General features: G+C 39.8%; 1 protein-coding gene and 1 pseudogene across 1 annotated transcript in view; both read left to right on the top strand.

The window, feature by feature from the left end:
- The window catches only part of SLC44A1 (solute carrier family 44 member 1), a 104,545-nt gene that overhangs the window by 36,394 nt on the left and 51,085 nt on the right, over positions 1-17,066 (top strand). The window contains exon 4 of the mRNA XM_019623686.1: positions 14,930-15,066. Coding sequence (XP_019479231.1) covers positions 14,930-15,066 — 137 coding nt within the window. The remainder of the gene's footprint in view (positions 1-14,929; positions 15,067-17,066) is intronic.
- On the top strand, positions 5,415-7,047 carry LOC109371276 (annexin A2 pseudogene; annotated as a pseudogene).

Raw genomic sequence — 17,066 nt, 5'->3', positions numbered from 1 at the left:
ATTTTAAATGTACAGTTTGAGTTTGGGGAACTGTATGCAGTCATGTACTCTCTACCACAACCCACACTTCAGTTACCCCCAGAAAATTACCTCACACCCCTTTGCCGTCAATCCTTACTCCCATCCTTGTCCCCAAGCAAACCCTGATCTGCTTTCTGTCAGTATAGTTTTGCCCTTCCTAGAATTTCGTATGTGTACATGGAATCGTATAGTATATAGTGTTTTGTGTCTGGCTTTTTTAACATAGCATAATAATGTTTTTGAGATTTATCCATGTCATTAAATACATCAGTAGTTTGTTCCTTTGTTCCATTGTGTGGATATATACCACATTTTGTTTATCTGTTCACCAGTTTTTGGATATTTGGGTTATTTCCATATTTAAAATTATTTTTTTCTATTGTGAATTACACTGCTTTGAAATTTTGTGTACATAATATTGTATGGATGTATATTTCATTATTTTGGGGTAGATATCTAGGATTAGGATGGCTGAGTCATACAGTGAGGGTATGTTTAACTCTGTAAGAAATTGCCAAGCTGTTTTTCAAAGAGGCTGCACCTTTTTGCATTCCCACTAGGAAGGTGGGAGGGTTATACTTGATCCACCTCCTCGCAAACATTTCATACTGTCAGTCTTTTTAATTTTAACTGTTCTAGTGTGTATGTAGTGATATCTCATTGTGGTTTTAATTTGTATTTTTCTAGTGACCAATGATATTTAGCAACTTTTTAACTGCTGGTTGACCATTCATGTATCTTCTTTTGAACATTTTTAAAAAACCAATTAGTGTTTTAAAAAGTCATAGGGGTTCTATATATAGTCTGGATACAAGACCTTTGTCAGGTATATGTTTTGCAAATATTTCTCTTATCTGTGCTTTCCCTTTTTGTTTTCTTGTAGTTGTTTTTTTGGTTTGTTTTTTTTTTTAGTGTCTCACTGTTTTTTTGTTTTTTGTTAATTAAATTATTTTTTATTATGAAATACACATTTTTTAGAATCAGTTTCAGCTCCTTTTTGTTTTCTTAATGGTATCTTTCAACAAGCAAAAGGTTTTTATTTTGATGAAGTCTAATTTATCCATCAGATACATTTAAAAACATGTACACGAAAATGTCTCCTTTTAATGGCTTATGCTTTTTGTGTTCTACCTAAAAAATCATCAATATACTCCAAAGTCACAAAGATGTTTTTCTGTTTTCTTCTAGATGTTTTTTATTTAGCTCTTATGTTCATGTCTATGATCCATTTTGATTTAATGTTTGCATATGATGTGAAAAGGTCAAGGTTTATCTCTTTTTTTTGCCTCATATAAAAATCCAGTTATTCCAGCATCATTTATTGAAAAGACTATCTTCCCTATTGAATTACCTTGATACTTTTGTCAAAAATAGATTTTAAGTCTGAAGACATGAAAGTTGATGGAGTTTCTAGTTGTGGCAAAAATAGTATCTAAAATTAAGCACAATAATTGTATCATTTTTAATAGCATTGTTTTAAATAACTAGTTGCAACAAATCACATAAAAGAAATAAGTGGAATGTGTGTAGGTCAGTAGAAAGAAAAATAATACTATTTGCCAATGACAAGGGACTATAACCTGAATGTTTAGGAGATTAAAGAAAAACATATCTTGTAATGAGATGTTTAAATCATGGGTTATAAAACATACACCTAACAGAATTCAGTCATTTATTTTATCAGTAGAGAAAAAATAATGAAAAAGCTAATACCCGTTTTATTAAAAAGTAAAATCTAACAAGATAATAGGGTCAAATACAGAGAATTATAAGATTTTAATAGAACGAAAGGAAAACAAATAAAAAGAGATATATAATTACTCCTGGCTGGGTAGTCTTAATATAATATATACAACAATACTAACAAAGTTAATTTATAGATTTAATACATTACCAGTCAAGATCCCAATAGGACGTTGAATTGAACTTGATTGATAGTATAAATCACACAGTAAAGGAGCAGGCAAGAGCTTCGGGGGGGGGGGAAACCTTTTTAAAAATTATTCTTGATCACAAAATAATTCGAGAGGATTAGAATTAGGTGCATACATTAAGATAATTAAATGGGGATAAAAGATCAGGAGCCATGCCGGGAAGTAGAAAAGAGATGAGACCAGAAATCCAGGCTAAGTGTGGTTATTGAAGTTGAGCACCAAATTAACTGAACTTTCCATCTTTGAAGGTAGAAAAGGAAACTGTAGGTTTCTCCAGAGGTTGCACATTCCAAGGCCTCTAAGCAGGTGCCATAAATCACCTAAGTGGGCTAGAAATAAGACGACAAGGGACATGGGAGACTTTGAACTTTATGTGTGTGTGTCCCGGAAGAGGAGATAGGTGCTACTTAGTTCTAGCTGGTTTTTGGCATGTGGGTTGATGGGCCCAGTGATACTAATTTTTCAGGAGAAACCAAAAGCAACCTATTGGCAGAGGGAGAGTAGAGGCACACATGACCTATTGTCTTCGGTTTATTTGGACCACTATAACAAAGTATCACAGACTGGGTGGCTTATAAACAACAGAAATTTATTTCTGTTGGTTCTGGAGACTGGAAGTCCAAGATTAAGGAGCCAGCATGATCCCATTCTCATGAGGGCCTTCTTTCTGGTTCGTAGTTGGACCTTCTTGCCGTCATGCGGTAGAGGGGGATAGGGATCCCTCTGGGACCTCTCTTGTAAGGCTCTAGTCCCATTCATGAGGGCTCTACTGTCATGGCCTAATCACCTCCCAAAGGCCCCTAATAACATCACCTTTGGAAGTTAGGATTCAACATAGGAATTTTGGGGGGACACACTCAGACCACAACACTTATCCATCTTCTGATTTTTAAATATTGACAATTAGTGTACTGGCCAAACAAAATGTGTAGGGGGTAGTGTTACTCACTGTCTGATAAGATTATGTATCTATAGTTGTCATTGTCTAATTAATGATTATATAGCTTAAAGGGGAACAAAGGGAGTTTTGCCATTCAAGACCAACAGCTATTCCAAAGTATTTTATTAACAAGACTACTTGAAGGTAGATTAATTACAGAGATGGAAGCAAAATAGAAATATCAGAAATAAACAGATAGTGGTTTAATGTATGAGTAATCAAGTAAAATAAAAACTAAACGCAGTCGGTGTTTAACAAAAGACATCTTTGAATGACACCGTGAAGAAAAAACTACATTTAGATTTATTTTCTTCATATACAATGCAAAAGAAATTACAGATGAGTTAAATATTTTAAAACATATTATACAGTACTTACCTTTGTTGCGGAGAGGAGATCATTTATACATTGTTGAAACAATAAAAAAATAAAGTAGTAACCAAGGTAGGCGTGTTTGATCCAAAAGTTTGATTCTCTAATATAAAGATAAAAGCAAGATAATGGGAATAGTGTGTGTAGTTTTTCTATGATGGGTAAAATTTTTCATGTAATTGGGGATGTATCTATAAGGGTAGATCCAGTGGACAGATAACCAATGATAACTTGCCCTGGAGGAAATAACACCCATAATATGCTTGGCCTAAAAAATCCTCATTTGTAAAATTAAGATAATGCTAGTACATAGTAGCAAGGGTGTTTTGGAGAAATAATATAAATGATGTACACTCCTTAACATATTGCCTGGAAACATACATGTTAACTGCTATTTATTATAATCATCTTCATTATCATCATCTTCTGAAACAAGTTTCAGAGTTACTTGTCAGAGCTCCTTCCTGTTTTAACCAGATGGGGAAAACACGCTAGTTTAACCAGCTTTGCATTTGTGTAGTTTACAAAGCACTTTCACATATTCTTTCTCATTGATTTTCACTCTGGTTCTGGGAACTGTTGAATTTCTTCTCAGAGGGGGCTTTCAGGATTCACTCTTCCATAGTCACAGCTTGGTCTTTGCCATCACCCTTAATTGCTCCACCTACAAAATCACTTCAGACTAATTATTCACGAATCCCCCATTCTGAGCACCGCCTTCTCTCCTTCCAGCTTGCGTGTTCTTCGCCCACTGGACCCATTCTTTGACCTCCAGTCCTTTGACTCCTATGCTTCCAAAGTGCTCTTCTTTCTCTACTTTTATGCTTGTTTTCTCTTGTACTATAAGTTTTTCATAATGTTTTGACATTATCGAGTGCCTGTTTCTGCCTGACTCTGTCTTTCTCAAAGATTAAAAGGAACTTTATGATGGACAAAGGATTCAAACAGACATTTCTCCAAAGAAGAGAGATGAATGGCCAATAAGCACATGAAAAGATGCTCAACATCAGTGGTTAAGGAAATGCAAATCAAAGTCACAAAGAGATGCCACCTCATATCCACTAGTGTAGTTATAATAAAAAAGACATAGAGTTACAAGTGTTGGCAAGGATGTGGAGAAATTGGATTCCTCATCCCTTGCTGCTGGGAACATAAAATCAGTGCACCTGAGCTGGAAAACAGTCTGGCAGCTCTTTAAAATGAGAAACAGAGAGTTACCCATATGATTCAGCAGTTTTATTCTTCAGTATCTATCCGAGAGAAGTAAAAAACATGTCCATACCAAGACTTCATATAAATGTTCATAGCAACATTATTCATAATAGCCAAAAAGGGAAAACAACACAAATGTGTACTAACTGATGAATGGATAAACAAAATGTGGTATAGCCATGGAATATTATCCAGCCATAAACAGGAATCAAGTACTGATCCATGCTACAACCTAGACCAGCGGTTCTCAACCTGTGGGTCGCGACCCCTTTTGGGGTCAAATGACCCTTTCACAGGGGTCGCCTAAGACCATCGGAAAACAAAAAGATATTTGCATTATGATTCATAACAGTAGCAAAATTACAGTTATAGAGTAGCAATGAAAAGAATTTTATGGTTGGGGGTCACCACAACATGAGGAACTGTATTAAGGGGTTGTGGCAGCAGGAAGGTTGAGAACCGCTGACCTAGACGAACCTTGAAAACATTATGCTAAGTAAAGAAAGCTGGTCACAAAAGACCACGTATTAAATGATTCCATCTGTATGAAGTGTCCAGATAAGCAAATCTGTAGAGACAGAAAGTAGATCAGTGGTTGCCTAGGGTTAGGGGTTAGGGATTGGAGGGTGGTGACTGCTAATGGGTTTGAGGTTTCTTTTCTAAAATTAGATTGTGGTAATCGATAAAAACTCAGTAAAATAAGCTTAAAAACAGTGAATTATACAAAATATTGAATTGTACCGTTTATAGGTGAATTTTATGGTCTGTAGATTATATATCAATAAAGCTGTTAAAGTAAAAAGAAAAACAAATCTCTGGCCTGTGGCTCTTAGCACATATTATTTCTCAGTATGATGCTAGAACAAGTTGATCTGGAGAATGCTCCCTCTGACTATGTAGTATTGACAGTGAACTTGAGATTAACTAGAAAACATTCTCTTTATTGTAACTTTTGTGAAATATTTTTAAAAAGATGTTTTAGTTTGCTTTCTTGTCTCATATTAAGGAATGCAATTTGATGTCTGACACTTGCTACCATTCTGGTAATTATTTCTCCCTTTATAGCACATGTATAAGGAGGAGACAGACACTGTAGCTAAATAAGAGAGTCATTTTTGCCCCATGCAATTCCAGTTCCATGCCTTTGTTTTACAATGTTAGTATCTCTTTTGGGTCTTTGCTTGTCTTACTTTACTCTTAGTTTTAAACTCTTTGGGGGCCTTAGATAATCTGTTCAAAACTATGCAATATGAAGCCTCTCTTTAGAAAGCTGCACGTGAGCTCGGCATCTGGGGACACTCGCAGTTCTCGGCGCCCAGCCCAGCTTCTTTCAAAACTGTCTACTGTTCATGAAATTCTGTACAAGCCCAGCTCGGAGGGCGATCACTTTGTACTCCCAAGTGCATATGGGTCAGTCAAAGCCTACACCAACTTTGATGCCAACTGGAATGCTTTGGACATTGAAACAGCCATCAAGACCAAAGGTGTAGATGAGGTCAGCATTGTCCAACTACAGCAAGAACAGGGACAGGACATTGCCTTCGCCTGCCAGAGAAGGACCAAAAGGGAACTCACATCAGCGCTGAAGTGAGCCTTGTCCAGCCATCTGGAGACGGTGATTTGGGTCCTATTGAAAACGCCTGCTCATATGATGCTTTGGAGCTGAACACCTCCATGATGGGGCTGTGGGGACTGATGAGAATGCTCTCATTGAGATCATCAGCTCACAGACTAAGCAGGGGTTGCAGGAAATGTACAAGACTGATCTGGAGAAGGGCATTATTTCCGACACATCTGGTGACTTCCGCAAGCTGATGGTTGCCCTCGCAGAGGGTAGAAGAGCAGAAGATGGCTCTGTTGTTGATTCTGAACTGATTAACCAAGATGGCTGGGATCTCTATGATGCTCTGGAGTGAAGAGGAAAGGAAATGATGTTCCAAAATGGTTCAGCATCATGACTGAGCGGAGTGTGTGTCACCTCCAGAAAGTATTTGAAAGGTACAAGAGCTACAGCCCTGATGACACATTGGAGAGCATCAAGAAGGAAGTAGGGAGACCTGGAAATGCTTTCCTGAACCTGGTCCAATCTATCCAGAACAAGCGCCTGTATTTTGCTGACGGATTGTGTGACTCCATGAAGGGCAAGGGGACTCGTGATAAGGTCCTGATCAGAATCACGGTCTCCCACAGCGAAGTGGACATGTTGAAAATTAGGTCTGAATTCAACAGAAAGTATGGCAAGTCCCTCTACTGCTACATCCAACAAGACACCAAGGGTAACTCCAGAAAGCGCTGCTGTCCCTGTGTGGTGGCGATGACTGAAGCCCTTGGTGGCTTGAGTGTCCAGCAACAGTGCTCCTATGCTTCCAGCTAACAATGCTAGAAAATCAGCTTGCGGCTACTATCATTTATATGCTAATAATTCCAAAATCTCTGTCTCCTGTCCAGATTTCTATGCTGGAACACTGCAGTCAACTGTGTAGGTCCACTTGGACACTCCACAGATACCCGAGACTCAAATTATCTAAAGTCGAAGCATGATGTTTACCCATTTATACTCTATTCTTCTTTCTGAGTCCTGTCTTATTGAATGGAATGGGAATCCAAACCAGAATACCCTAGCTACCCTGGTCTAAATCAGATGCTAAGCATCTTCTTAATTTATTTCTTTTCCTCCACACATAATTAGTCATCAGGTTTTCATAACTGTGCCTAAATGCTTTAGAAATCTCCTTTTGATTCCCATTCCAGCCTAGTCCAAGGCATCGTTTCCAGGTAGCGATTCAGTAGCCTCCTGACCAATCAATCTCCTTACTTTCTTGCTCACCTTTAATTCAGTCTCTACAATGCAGCTGGTGAACTCTCAGTGGCTTCTCAGTGTTTTCAGGATGACCTCCAAACTTCCTAACATCTTTAATACCACTTACAAGGCCCTACGTGATCTGGCTCCAGCTTGCCTATCCAGTCACCTGTCTCTTCTATCACAGTCCGTCTCAACCATGCTGATATTTTTCACTTTCTCAGTTATGCTATGCTCTCACTTTATAAGCCTTTGCATGCTCTGTTCCCTCTCTGCTCCCACCACCTTTCCTCCACACCTTGCTAACTCTTACTCCTTATTTAGGTCCTGGCTTTAGATTTTCCTTTCTTTTGGACTCCTGACTTCCTTAATGGCGCTCTTTTGATGCATCCTCTGCTATCCTCTTTTCTGTGCTATAACGTTTACATACCTTAGTAATTGCCTCCCTACTCTCCAGACTGTAAATGCTGGGAGGGGAGACACTTGTTTATGTTGGTCTTATTTATCACAGTATCGCTAGTGCATATTTAGCCCTTCACCTAGCAGAGATGCTAATAAATTTCTGTTGAATGAATGAGAGCATTTCCTTCTACCTAATATATCTCCTTCTTTACCTTCCCTCTACCCCTGCCTCACTTAGCAAAATCTAACATGATTACCACTCATTTCTTAATTCAACAAAGAGGAAAGGAGTTCCTTCCCCATTCGAGGCACTCTTGTAGGCACTGGGGGTATAGTGATGAATTAACTAGACAGTCAAAAATCTCTACCTTCTGGGAGCTGGTATTCTACTGGTACAGATAACAAACACATAGCAAGTAAATTCTGCCGTGTGTTAGTGAGTGTAAGCTCTGAGAAAAGCCAGGAAGACAGGAAAGATGGCTAAGGCACCTCAGAGTAGAGAGTTAGCATTCTAGAGAGGGAGGCCAGGGAAGGCTTCATTAGAAAGGTGGCTTTTGAGTGAAAACTTGAAGCAAGTGAGGGCGCTAAGCAATAGCCATGCTGCTCATCTGGAGAAAGACCATTCCAGACAGATAGAAGTACAAGGGCCCCAGGGTGAGAGTGTGCCAGAGTGCCTGAGGAATGGAAAGGAGACCAGTGGGAGGCGAGGTGAGCTGTTAGTGCTATGAATTTACCAGGAAGGACTGTGGAAGTTTCTTTTCCTAGTGGTTACAAGTGAATGGGTTCTGTAGACGTGCGAATGGAGATGCTGCCCTGTTCTTTATAGCTCAGTCGCTTGGGCATTTCTTTAACGAGCGCTGTTTCTTTCTCAGGACATTTTTGCCTTTTCCTCATTATGACTGGGGAGCCATTGGGAAGCTCATCAGCCCCCTGGGTCTGATTTCCCACAGTTCGCCCCTTCCTTTTTCTTTCTGTCCTCCAGTCTGTGTCCCTACAGTCCCGGGGGCATTATGAACATTGTACAACTCTCTCAGCCACTATCTAGAGTTAAAATTTTAAAGACACATTGTTGCTCTCAACTTGTTTCTCTGTCTGCCCTTAGCTTTGTTGCTGCAAGTTGAGGGCCCACGAAGTTTCAGTTAATTGTGTGTTGCAGTCAGTTGTGTTGGGTTAGTTTGGGTTTTCCCACGCTTTAGTGTGCTGGCCCTGTAGTTTTGTCCTTGTATATTGTCCTTCATGGGACAGCTGGGTCCCATCCCGATGGGACGGCTGGATTTGCCTTGCTGGTACCCCACCTGGGACATAAGAAGCCTCCTGGGCAGAATTCCACTGTGGGTAGCGCACGGCCCCAGGGCTCTCTGCAGTCTGTGTTTAGCAATTGCAGAAGCCTGTGCGAGGCTGTCGTGTTTTTTCTTTCGGTATGATTCACTTACAGCACCATACTCTGTATAGAAAGGGGCTATAAATTGTCAACTGATCTGAGGTTAATAATTGGAAAAATGATCAGACTCCATTTTTATTCCCCTCGGGGGAAAACGCGCGTCAGGAATCACTAACGCACAGGCGACAGAGGAATTGTTGAGCCCGCTTTCTGGCTTTAGTGCAGCAGCACTTCCATCCTGATCAGAGAGGAGAGAAGCCAGATTCGGCAGGAGGCGGCCAGCAGACCGAGTATCTGCTTGCCACCTTTTGCTCCAGAAAGCGTTGCCGCAGAGAGTTGCCATGGCAGCAGGAGGCAATTGAATGGCAAAGGCTCATTTCTGAAGCCACGCCGCTGGCTCCCCAGCATCCCCCTCTTTGGCCGGCAACCCGAGGGGCTGGTTAGAGCAGGCCATCGCTGTGCCGGGCGTGTGGAAGCACATTGCCTAATGGAGGGGAGCTGTAAGATCCCCCAGAGTCTAAGGATGGCTGCTTCGCCTCCCACTTCTCCTTGACACACAGCACGTTGATATCCCTTGCTGTTGTCCACCTCATCAGATTATTTGCAGTTCCTTAAATAACACACTTTCACATTTCTGTGCTTTTAAACATGCAGTTTCCTCTGCCTAGAATGCTCCTTTGCCCCATCTGTCTAGAAGATTCCTCCTCAGTTCCAAAATGTGACTTACACGCTGCCTCCTGCTCCATAATGCTGCCTCTAAAACCCCTTATCCTCTGTGCAGAATTACACTATTTTCTCTACCATCTCAACTTTGCCACATACCGTGTGATTTTTGAAATGACTCTGTATAGTTAGTTGTCTTTTCTTCTCTAGACTGTAAATTACTTGCATTTAAGAACTGTTGTTTTGTGTTTTTTTTTTTTTTATGAATTTCATATCCCCAGGGCCTAGGCCAGGAGTGGGCACGTAGGAAACACTTGATAATGTTTGTTGAATGAATAAGTGTTTTCATATCATCCTATTTAATCCTGATCACGGGAGTGTTGCATTCCACATAACCGAACTGTCATGTCCAGGTCAGGCTTCGTCTGCTCTGGAGTCCCACCAGATGGACCCAGTTTAATCAGCTGACTTGATTGGTCTGTGAGTGACTCTGCATGACATTGATTCTCACTTTCCAGTTTGAATTGGAATGGCCGAGGTGGAAAGAGCAACCCTCGGGAATCAGTCTCCTCAGGGCTCACGTCAGCGTGGCCTTTGGCTTCTTGCCCAGCTTGTAAGTGTCACTTCCCTCTTGTTGAATTAGGATGTGTGAGGGCAGCACCTAAGATGCCTTGTGGCCCAAAGCGAATTCTCGGTAAATCTTACTTTCTTGACCTTGCCCTAGCTTCCGTGAAGAAAGTGAAAGCAAAATAGAAGTTGAAACAAGTTTTGAACCATCTCTGGCATATTTATCTGTGGGAGACCGTTCAGGGCTCATCTTGCTCTGAGCACAGCTTTAAAGGTCACCTTTTTCTGTGCCGCTTGTCCCTTTTCCTGGGCCTCCATACGTTTCTGCTCTTTTATTGTGTCATTGCCCCGTTTTCATCTTTGGAGCCCTTGTCCCCTCGAATTGGCTGTGTAGACAGACATTTTCTTTAGATATCTCTCCTCTCCTGTTTTTTTGGGGGGATCACTGGTTATTGTATTTCAAGAATTTCAATTGAAACTCAACTTACTTTTGCTCTCCTTCAATAATTCTCAGAAACCATCTCAACTGTAATACATTATTCACATGCTTTATCTGCCGTCCTCTATAATAGCTGCTTCACAGTTTAGTCTGAGCATTTTTCTTCATTCCCCTAAATTTTGAGGTCAAAGCGCACTTAGGCTGTTTCGCAGTTCCCTTTGCAAATATGCCCTTCGCGGTGTCACGTGACCATGCCGTGTGCACGCTGCACCTGCCAGTGCCGGCAGGTACCTGGGCTGCTTAGTTTGTAGATTATTTTCCTCTTGTTGCTTCTCTTCCTTCTTTAACTCCCACTTTTGGCATTTTATTCATCCCAACTCCTCTAAACTATGTGGAGCTTCAAAAGAGTTGTTTTTAAGTTACTAATAGATCTAGTAAGAGACCCACTGAGGATAGCAAGAAAAATTTACTTTTAACTTAGGTTTCCGTGTTATCTGTGACAGTGGTTCTGCACCCTGAAAGGATGGGGCATAGAGAGGGACAAAGGTGTAAAATAAGACCCGCCTAAGGTGCTCTTTCACAATTCATACTCCGCATCCCTTTCCCAGCCATTTGTCTGGTGGCAGAGTGACAGCAGGCTGCGTGTTTTAAGAAACCTTTCTAGAATCCTTTGTAGCCTCTTACCTGGTGTCTCTCACCCTCTCGGTTCAAAAACACTCATCTGTAGATTTGTTAGTTATAATAATCTGGCCTGCCAATGTCATGCTTATTTGAGAGTTGTTCTTTGTTTCATTTCAAGAATATAAAATTGCCACATATAGTTCATTTTGTTTTAAGTAAAAGCTGAAGCTAAGGATATGTTTGCCTGGCTAAGGACATTTTCAAATCAAAAGGCAAGAAAGTGTAGTTTTAATGAATCATAAATTTGTTTCATACAGACACTTTTCCTGCTCTGCAAATATTCATTTAAATACTAATTAATTAAAATATAATTACTTATAAACACATTACTATAAATTGGATGAACTCCAGAATGCTGGAAACAATATGAAAAGTTAATATAGAACAGTTAAAATTACCGTGTTCGTAGGAAATATTTTGAGAATAGAGCAGATTGAAATAGTAAAGCTCAGAATCAGAAAGACTAGGTCTGGTTCCATGCATTGGCACTTCCTTGCTCTCTGGGGCTGTGTCAGTCCCTTGGCGTCTCAGTTTTGCCTTCTGTGGGATGGTGATGGCCTCTAATAAAGTTGGGAGGATCAAAGTCATGAATGTGACAGTTTCCAGCACCTAAACATCTAGTAAGTGTTAATAGAATCTGAATCTAAGGCCTATGAATTATTTAAAACAGAGTGTAGGTGTGCACGCACATGTTTTGTGTGTATGAGCATTTGAATATATGAATGTGTAGGAAATTAAGTTTACTGTATACTTAGACTGTGGAGGTGGGTGATGGTTTTGAGTCTAATGGTGTGTATGTATGTGAGTTAGTGTATTTCCTGAGGGTACCATTTTAAATTATTTTTTCAGTTTTGCTGAAGTAGATTACTTCCAAACCATAGACAGGCTAAAAAATGTGCAGTGTTAATTTTACAGTGTTATAGTCATTGCAGAATTCTTCTGTCCATCTTGTATTGTTTTCCTTGTGCTAGGTCTGTTCTGGAGGCCTCCTTAGTCCTTACCGAGGCTAATGACCTAACCGTTATGGGTACTCCTACACAGATTTTTCTTCCAAATGGAAGTTAAATATTAGCATGTTGTCCTGTTTTATGCCCAGAAAGTGTTGAATTTAGTGCCTTACTATCAAATGTAAAATTTGTGGAAGGCAAATAGTTTTCTTAATGAATCGCTGAGTATGCACTGTGTGTTAGGGTGTTTTACGTACATTACCAATAACATTACAAGAAACTGCAAAATAGGTGGCATGCAGATTTACAGATAAGGAAACCGACTCAGAAGGACAAACGTATTCCCCAAGGTCAGAGAACTATTAGGAAAGAGAGGTAGAAAGCAAGCTCAGATTGTCTGACCCACGTGTGGTATATAGGTTGTTGCCTAGTCACTATGACAAATCAAGGAAATGTGCTTTAAGATATAAAAGAGTTTGGAAATATAGTGGGAGCACACTTGGCCTTGGATGGGCAGAAGCCTGCAGGGCAATCAGACGTCGCATCTGTTCTCCGGAGGCTGTAACAGGCTGTCATTGATCCAGCTGCAAGGCCCTGCAGCCCTCCATGTGGTTTCTCCAGGTCTTTCCCAAGGCTTTGCTCATCACCCAGACTGTGCACTTGCCTCCTCACCCTTTCCTCAGCTCCACTGCCCACCCACACCCCTTCCCCTATGGAAACATACAATAGGGTGGTTGTGAGGACAAATGAGTTAATACATGTAGAGGGTTTACTACACTGCCTGGTACATAGGAAGTACTCAATATATGTTGGCTACCATGAGTTTCATTTTTATTGTTAATAGGATTATTCTTATTAGTGGTGGTGGTAAATGATTCAAAGGTTTTATGATGCCTTCCTCAAGGATATGACGGTTCCCTGGTGATTTATTGCACAGGGTCCCCGGCACAGGCATGTTCAGTAAGATGCACAGGATGGATGGAGTCGGAGAGTTAGTAAGGGAATGATTCTTTCCATACCGAGGTTGCCAGAAAGTTTTCTCTGTGCCCTACCTTAGTTCCTTGCCATCAGCCAGAGACGCAGTCCGTGAATCTCATTTCCACATCTTTCTGCCTGGCTTCTTCCTTTTATCTGTATAGAGCATTAACGGCATCGGAGTCACTAACAGGGTTACACATTTTTTTGAGGGGGCGGGGAGGTTGTAGCTTGTATTTGACCTTCATGCTGGGTTCCAGGTCCCCTGCTCCACTGAACTGTGCAGTGTCATTCCACCTGCAAAGGGCACTCTGGTCCTCCCCACCCCTACACACACACATACTATTTTTTTTCTGTTTAATTTTTTTTCTGGTATCCCTTTATATTGTCCGTCCCAGCACATGTATGACTTTATATGACTTTATATTTTTGCTTTTCAGTGTTCTCACCTAATTCTTGTATTTTTTTCTATTTTCTGATTTGAATATTTTGGATAGCAACAGAGTTGAACAATGTGGGAAAGGCTATTATTGTCAGATACATGATTTCATAAAACTTTCCATGGACCCAGTAGCATTGAACCCAGGGCAGGAGGTTTTTTAACTCTTATTTTGCATGAGAGCATTTCTACTTGAAATCCCTCCCTTGATCCATAATATTAAATTTTGCTTATCTCAGTTAAGAATGTTTGGCTCTTATGTTCTCTTTGGGCAAATAATAGCATCTGCAGTCTTTGTCATCTCTTCTACTTTATAACATTTAAAAAATCTGTTTTAATGTAATTTCTAATTTATCTTCCCTTTTCTAAAATGTAAATGTATAGTATACAAAAGGGATAATTTAGGATTGGGGATTTTTTTATTTATAGGAAATGGACCTTTTAAATAAACAACATTTGTTATAGTTATCAATTCAAAAGTAGTTTCCATTCTTTCTAGAAAATGAGCATTCTAAAAAGTAAAAGAAAATTAAAAGTAAAAGAAAGAAAATTAATATTACTTTGTTCTGACGCCCAGAGATGACTGTAGATAAAATGTCGGTATATTTCATTCTGGCCTCAATTCAACTTTATATATTTAATTTTATAATGCATGTTTATAAATATATTTTCATTAGCTAAAGCTTATATGTTAATTTTTATAATTAGACATTTTATATATAATTATATATTCATTAACTAAAGTTTACATATAAACTACAATTCATATCATATAGCAGTATTCAGATATTCCAGTAATTTTTTGGATACAAGTTTGACCAAAAAAAACCCCCTAAAATTAATTATTTAACAAACTAAAATAGATAATTTCTATTTATAAAATACACATGACAAATATTTCAATATTAGAAAAATAAGTCATGAAAAACTTGAGTCCTACATTTCCTCCACCCCCACTGTTAACAGTATATGTATAAGCACTTATTCTTTTTTAAAAAGTACCTGTGACTAGATTTGTGAAATGTTTGTTCATCTATGATTAAATTTGTGAAGGCGTATGGAATGGATGTTCTTTGCTTTGTGGCTGAGTCAGATGTGCAGTGAACAAGTATGTGTTTTGAAAAATAATATCTCAATATTTTTCTCCGTGCTTTAGGTATGTGTTCTTTTTGGATCCATGCAATCTGGACTTGATAAACCGGAAGATCAAGTCTGTAGCACTGTGCGTGGCAGCATGCCCAAGAGAAGAGCTGAAAACCCTGAGCGATGTCCAGAAGTTTGCAGAGACGAATGGTGAGGCATTAGGCTGAGCAGTGTACACCCCATCACTTCTTCTCCCTGTCAACTCTCATCTGTTTGCCTTCCCATATAAAAGTGCCCTAGTGTTTGAAAAGTCATCAGAGAGCCTCAAGAAGAAGAGACCTGAAAGCACTTTTGGGCTTTTTTGATAAAAAAATGTTATGGTCACCTAGGGAGTTTGTTCAAACGCCAGATGCCTTGGCCCCACCCTGGGAAATTCTCACTGAGTAGGTCTTTGGACTCTGGAAATTTGTATTTTTAACAAATGTCTCGGTGATTTCGAGGTAGGCTGTTTGAGTATTTGGGAATTATTTGGCTATGTAACTTTTATATGTATATATACATATACATATATATTTTTTTTTCTTCCCTTCCTAAGTATTGATTAAAAGTATTTCAATTAGTATATTTTATTTTTACCCCTGGTTAACAATGTAATATATGTCTTATTTTAGGAAATTTGAAGAGTTCAGAGAAAATAAAAGAAGTAAAAATCAAAATTCCATCATTTTCCAATGTGTTGGTGTATATAATTTCGTTTTGCTTTTTCAATAGAACATTATGTCTTAACCAGTTTTCTAAGAAACTTTGAGGTTAAACCGATGGGAATTAGCTGAGAAAAAAAGCATAGTCAATTCCCTGAACTCCAGTTCGGTTCCCTCGGGTTCCGATATCTAGGTGCTATCCTCAGCTCCATATGACCCGCCTCAGCCTCTTCAGAGAATTTTTTTTTTTAACCTCTCTTCGTGGAGGACCACATATTGATAGCTCTGAAAGCCTGTGATTTTGAACTTCTGTGAGGTTTCATGTTTGTATTTTGTGTGTAGGAATCCTCAGAGCTGCCTCAGTCCTGCCCAGATCCATAGGCTGGTTCTAGGTCCTTTGAATAAAGTCCGACTCAGGCATCCACCTGGTATATCTTCCAGCTGGGTGGAGAAAGAGCCTGGCAACACAGCTGGTCACATACCAGCGTGGCTTCGTAGTCTCTAAGGGGGGGGTGCTGGCCTCCTGAGGACAGAGGACTATTAACTGGCAGCATTCCTGTCCCACCACTAAATGCTCTCAGCATCAGATAGTGGGAAGAGAATGGAACCGGCTTGGGTCTGGATTCTAATTCTGCTTCTGTCACTGACTGGCTCTGTAGTGAGGGACAGAAGGTATAACCTGCCTGAGCCTGGATTTCCTCATCTGAAAAAAAATGTGCATTCAAAATTATGCCCTTCTCGTAGCTTGTTGTGAGGATTAAATGAGATGATGCGTGAAGAATACTGTGTACTTGGTGGGCACTGAATTAAGAGGTACGAACTACTCTTTAAGATCTTATTTTCTGTCCCCACATGATATCCTCAGATGTGTTGATTTGCCTAGTCCAATCCCAGAACTATCAGCCTTGTCATTCTTAGGGTTATTAGGGAGGGGTGAGTTATTCTTGAAGAGTTTTTCTAAAATCTTAGACAATGTGAGCATACACAGGGTGGTCTGGGCGTGGTGGGGGGTGTCATTGAGTGGTGAGGAGCATAGACTCTGGAGCTAGAGTATCTGGGTTCACATGTTGGCTCTTCCACTTAATAGCTGTGAGGCCCTGGCCAGGTTACTTGATCTTGCTGTGCTTCAGTTTCCTGATCTATGAAATAGGAATGATATTTGTACCCAAAATACCTCAGAGGGCTGTTATGAGGAGTTAATACATGAAAAATGATTAGAACAGTGTCTGGCAAATAGCAAGTTGCTAAAAAAAAGTGTTGGCTGCTGCTGTTACATGATTATTATTATTCCACCAATGGAATGTAATAGTCTCCTGCCTCTAGTCCCTCTCTCCTTCTAAACTCCCTTACATACTGCTGCCATATTAACAGTCATAGAGCTTCAGTCATGTTAATCCCTTGCTCAGAAATCAGTGGTAAAAATCATAAAATGAAAGTCTGTATGTCTTACCCTGGCGTTTAAAGGTATAATCTAGGGCTTAACTATCTTCTAATATGTTCCTTGAACCT

Source organism: Hipposideros armiger, unplaced genomic scaffold (assembly GCF_001890085.2).
Source record: "Hipposideros armiger isolate ML-2016 unplaced genomic scaffold, ASM189008v1 scaffold_558, whole genome shotgun sequence".
Lineage (NCBI taxonomy): Eukaryota > Metazoa > Chordata > Mammalia > Chiroptera > Hipposideridae > Hipposideros > Hipposideros armiger.
The sequence above is the reverse complement of the archived record's forward strand: the minus strand, read 5'-3'. Positions and strand labels throughout refer to the sequence as shown.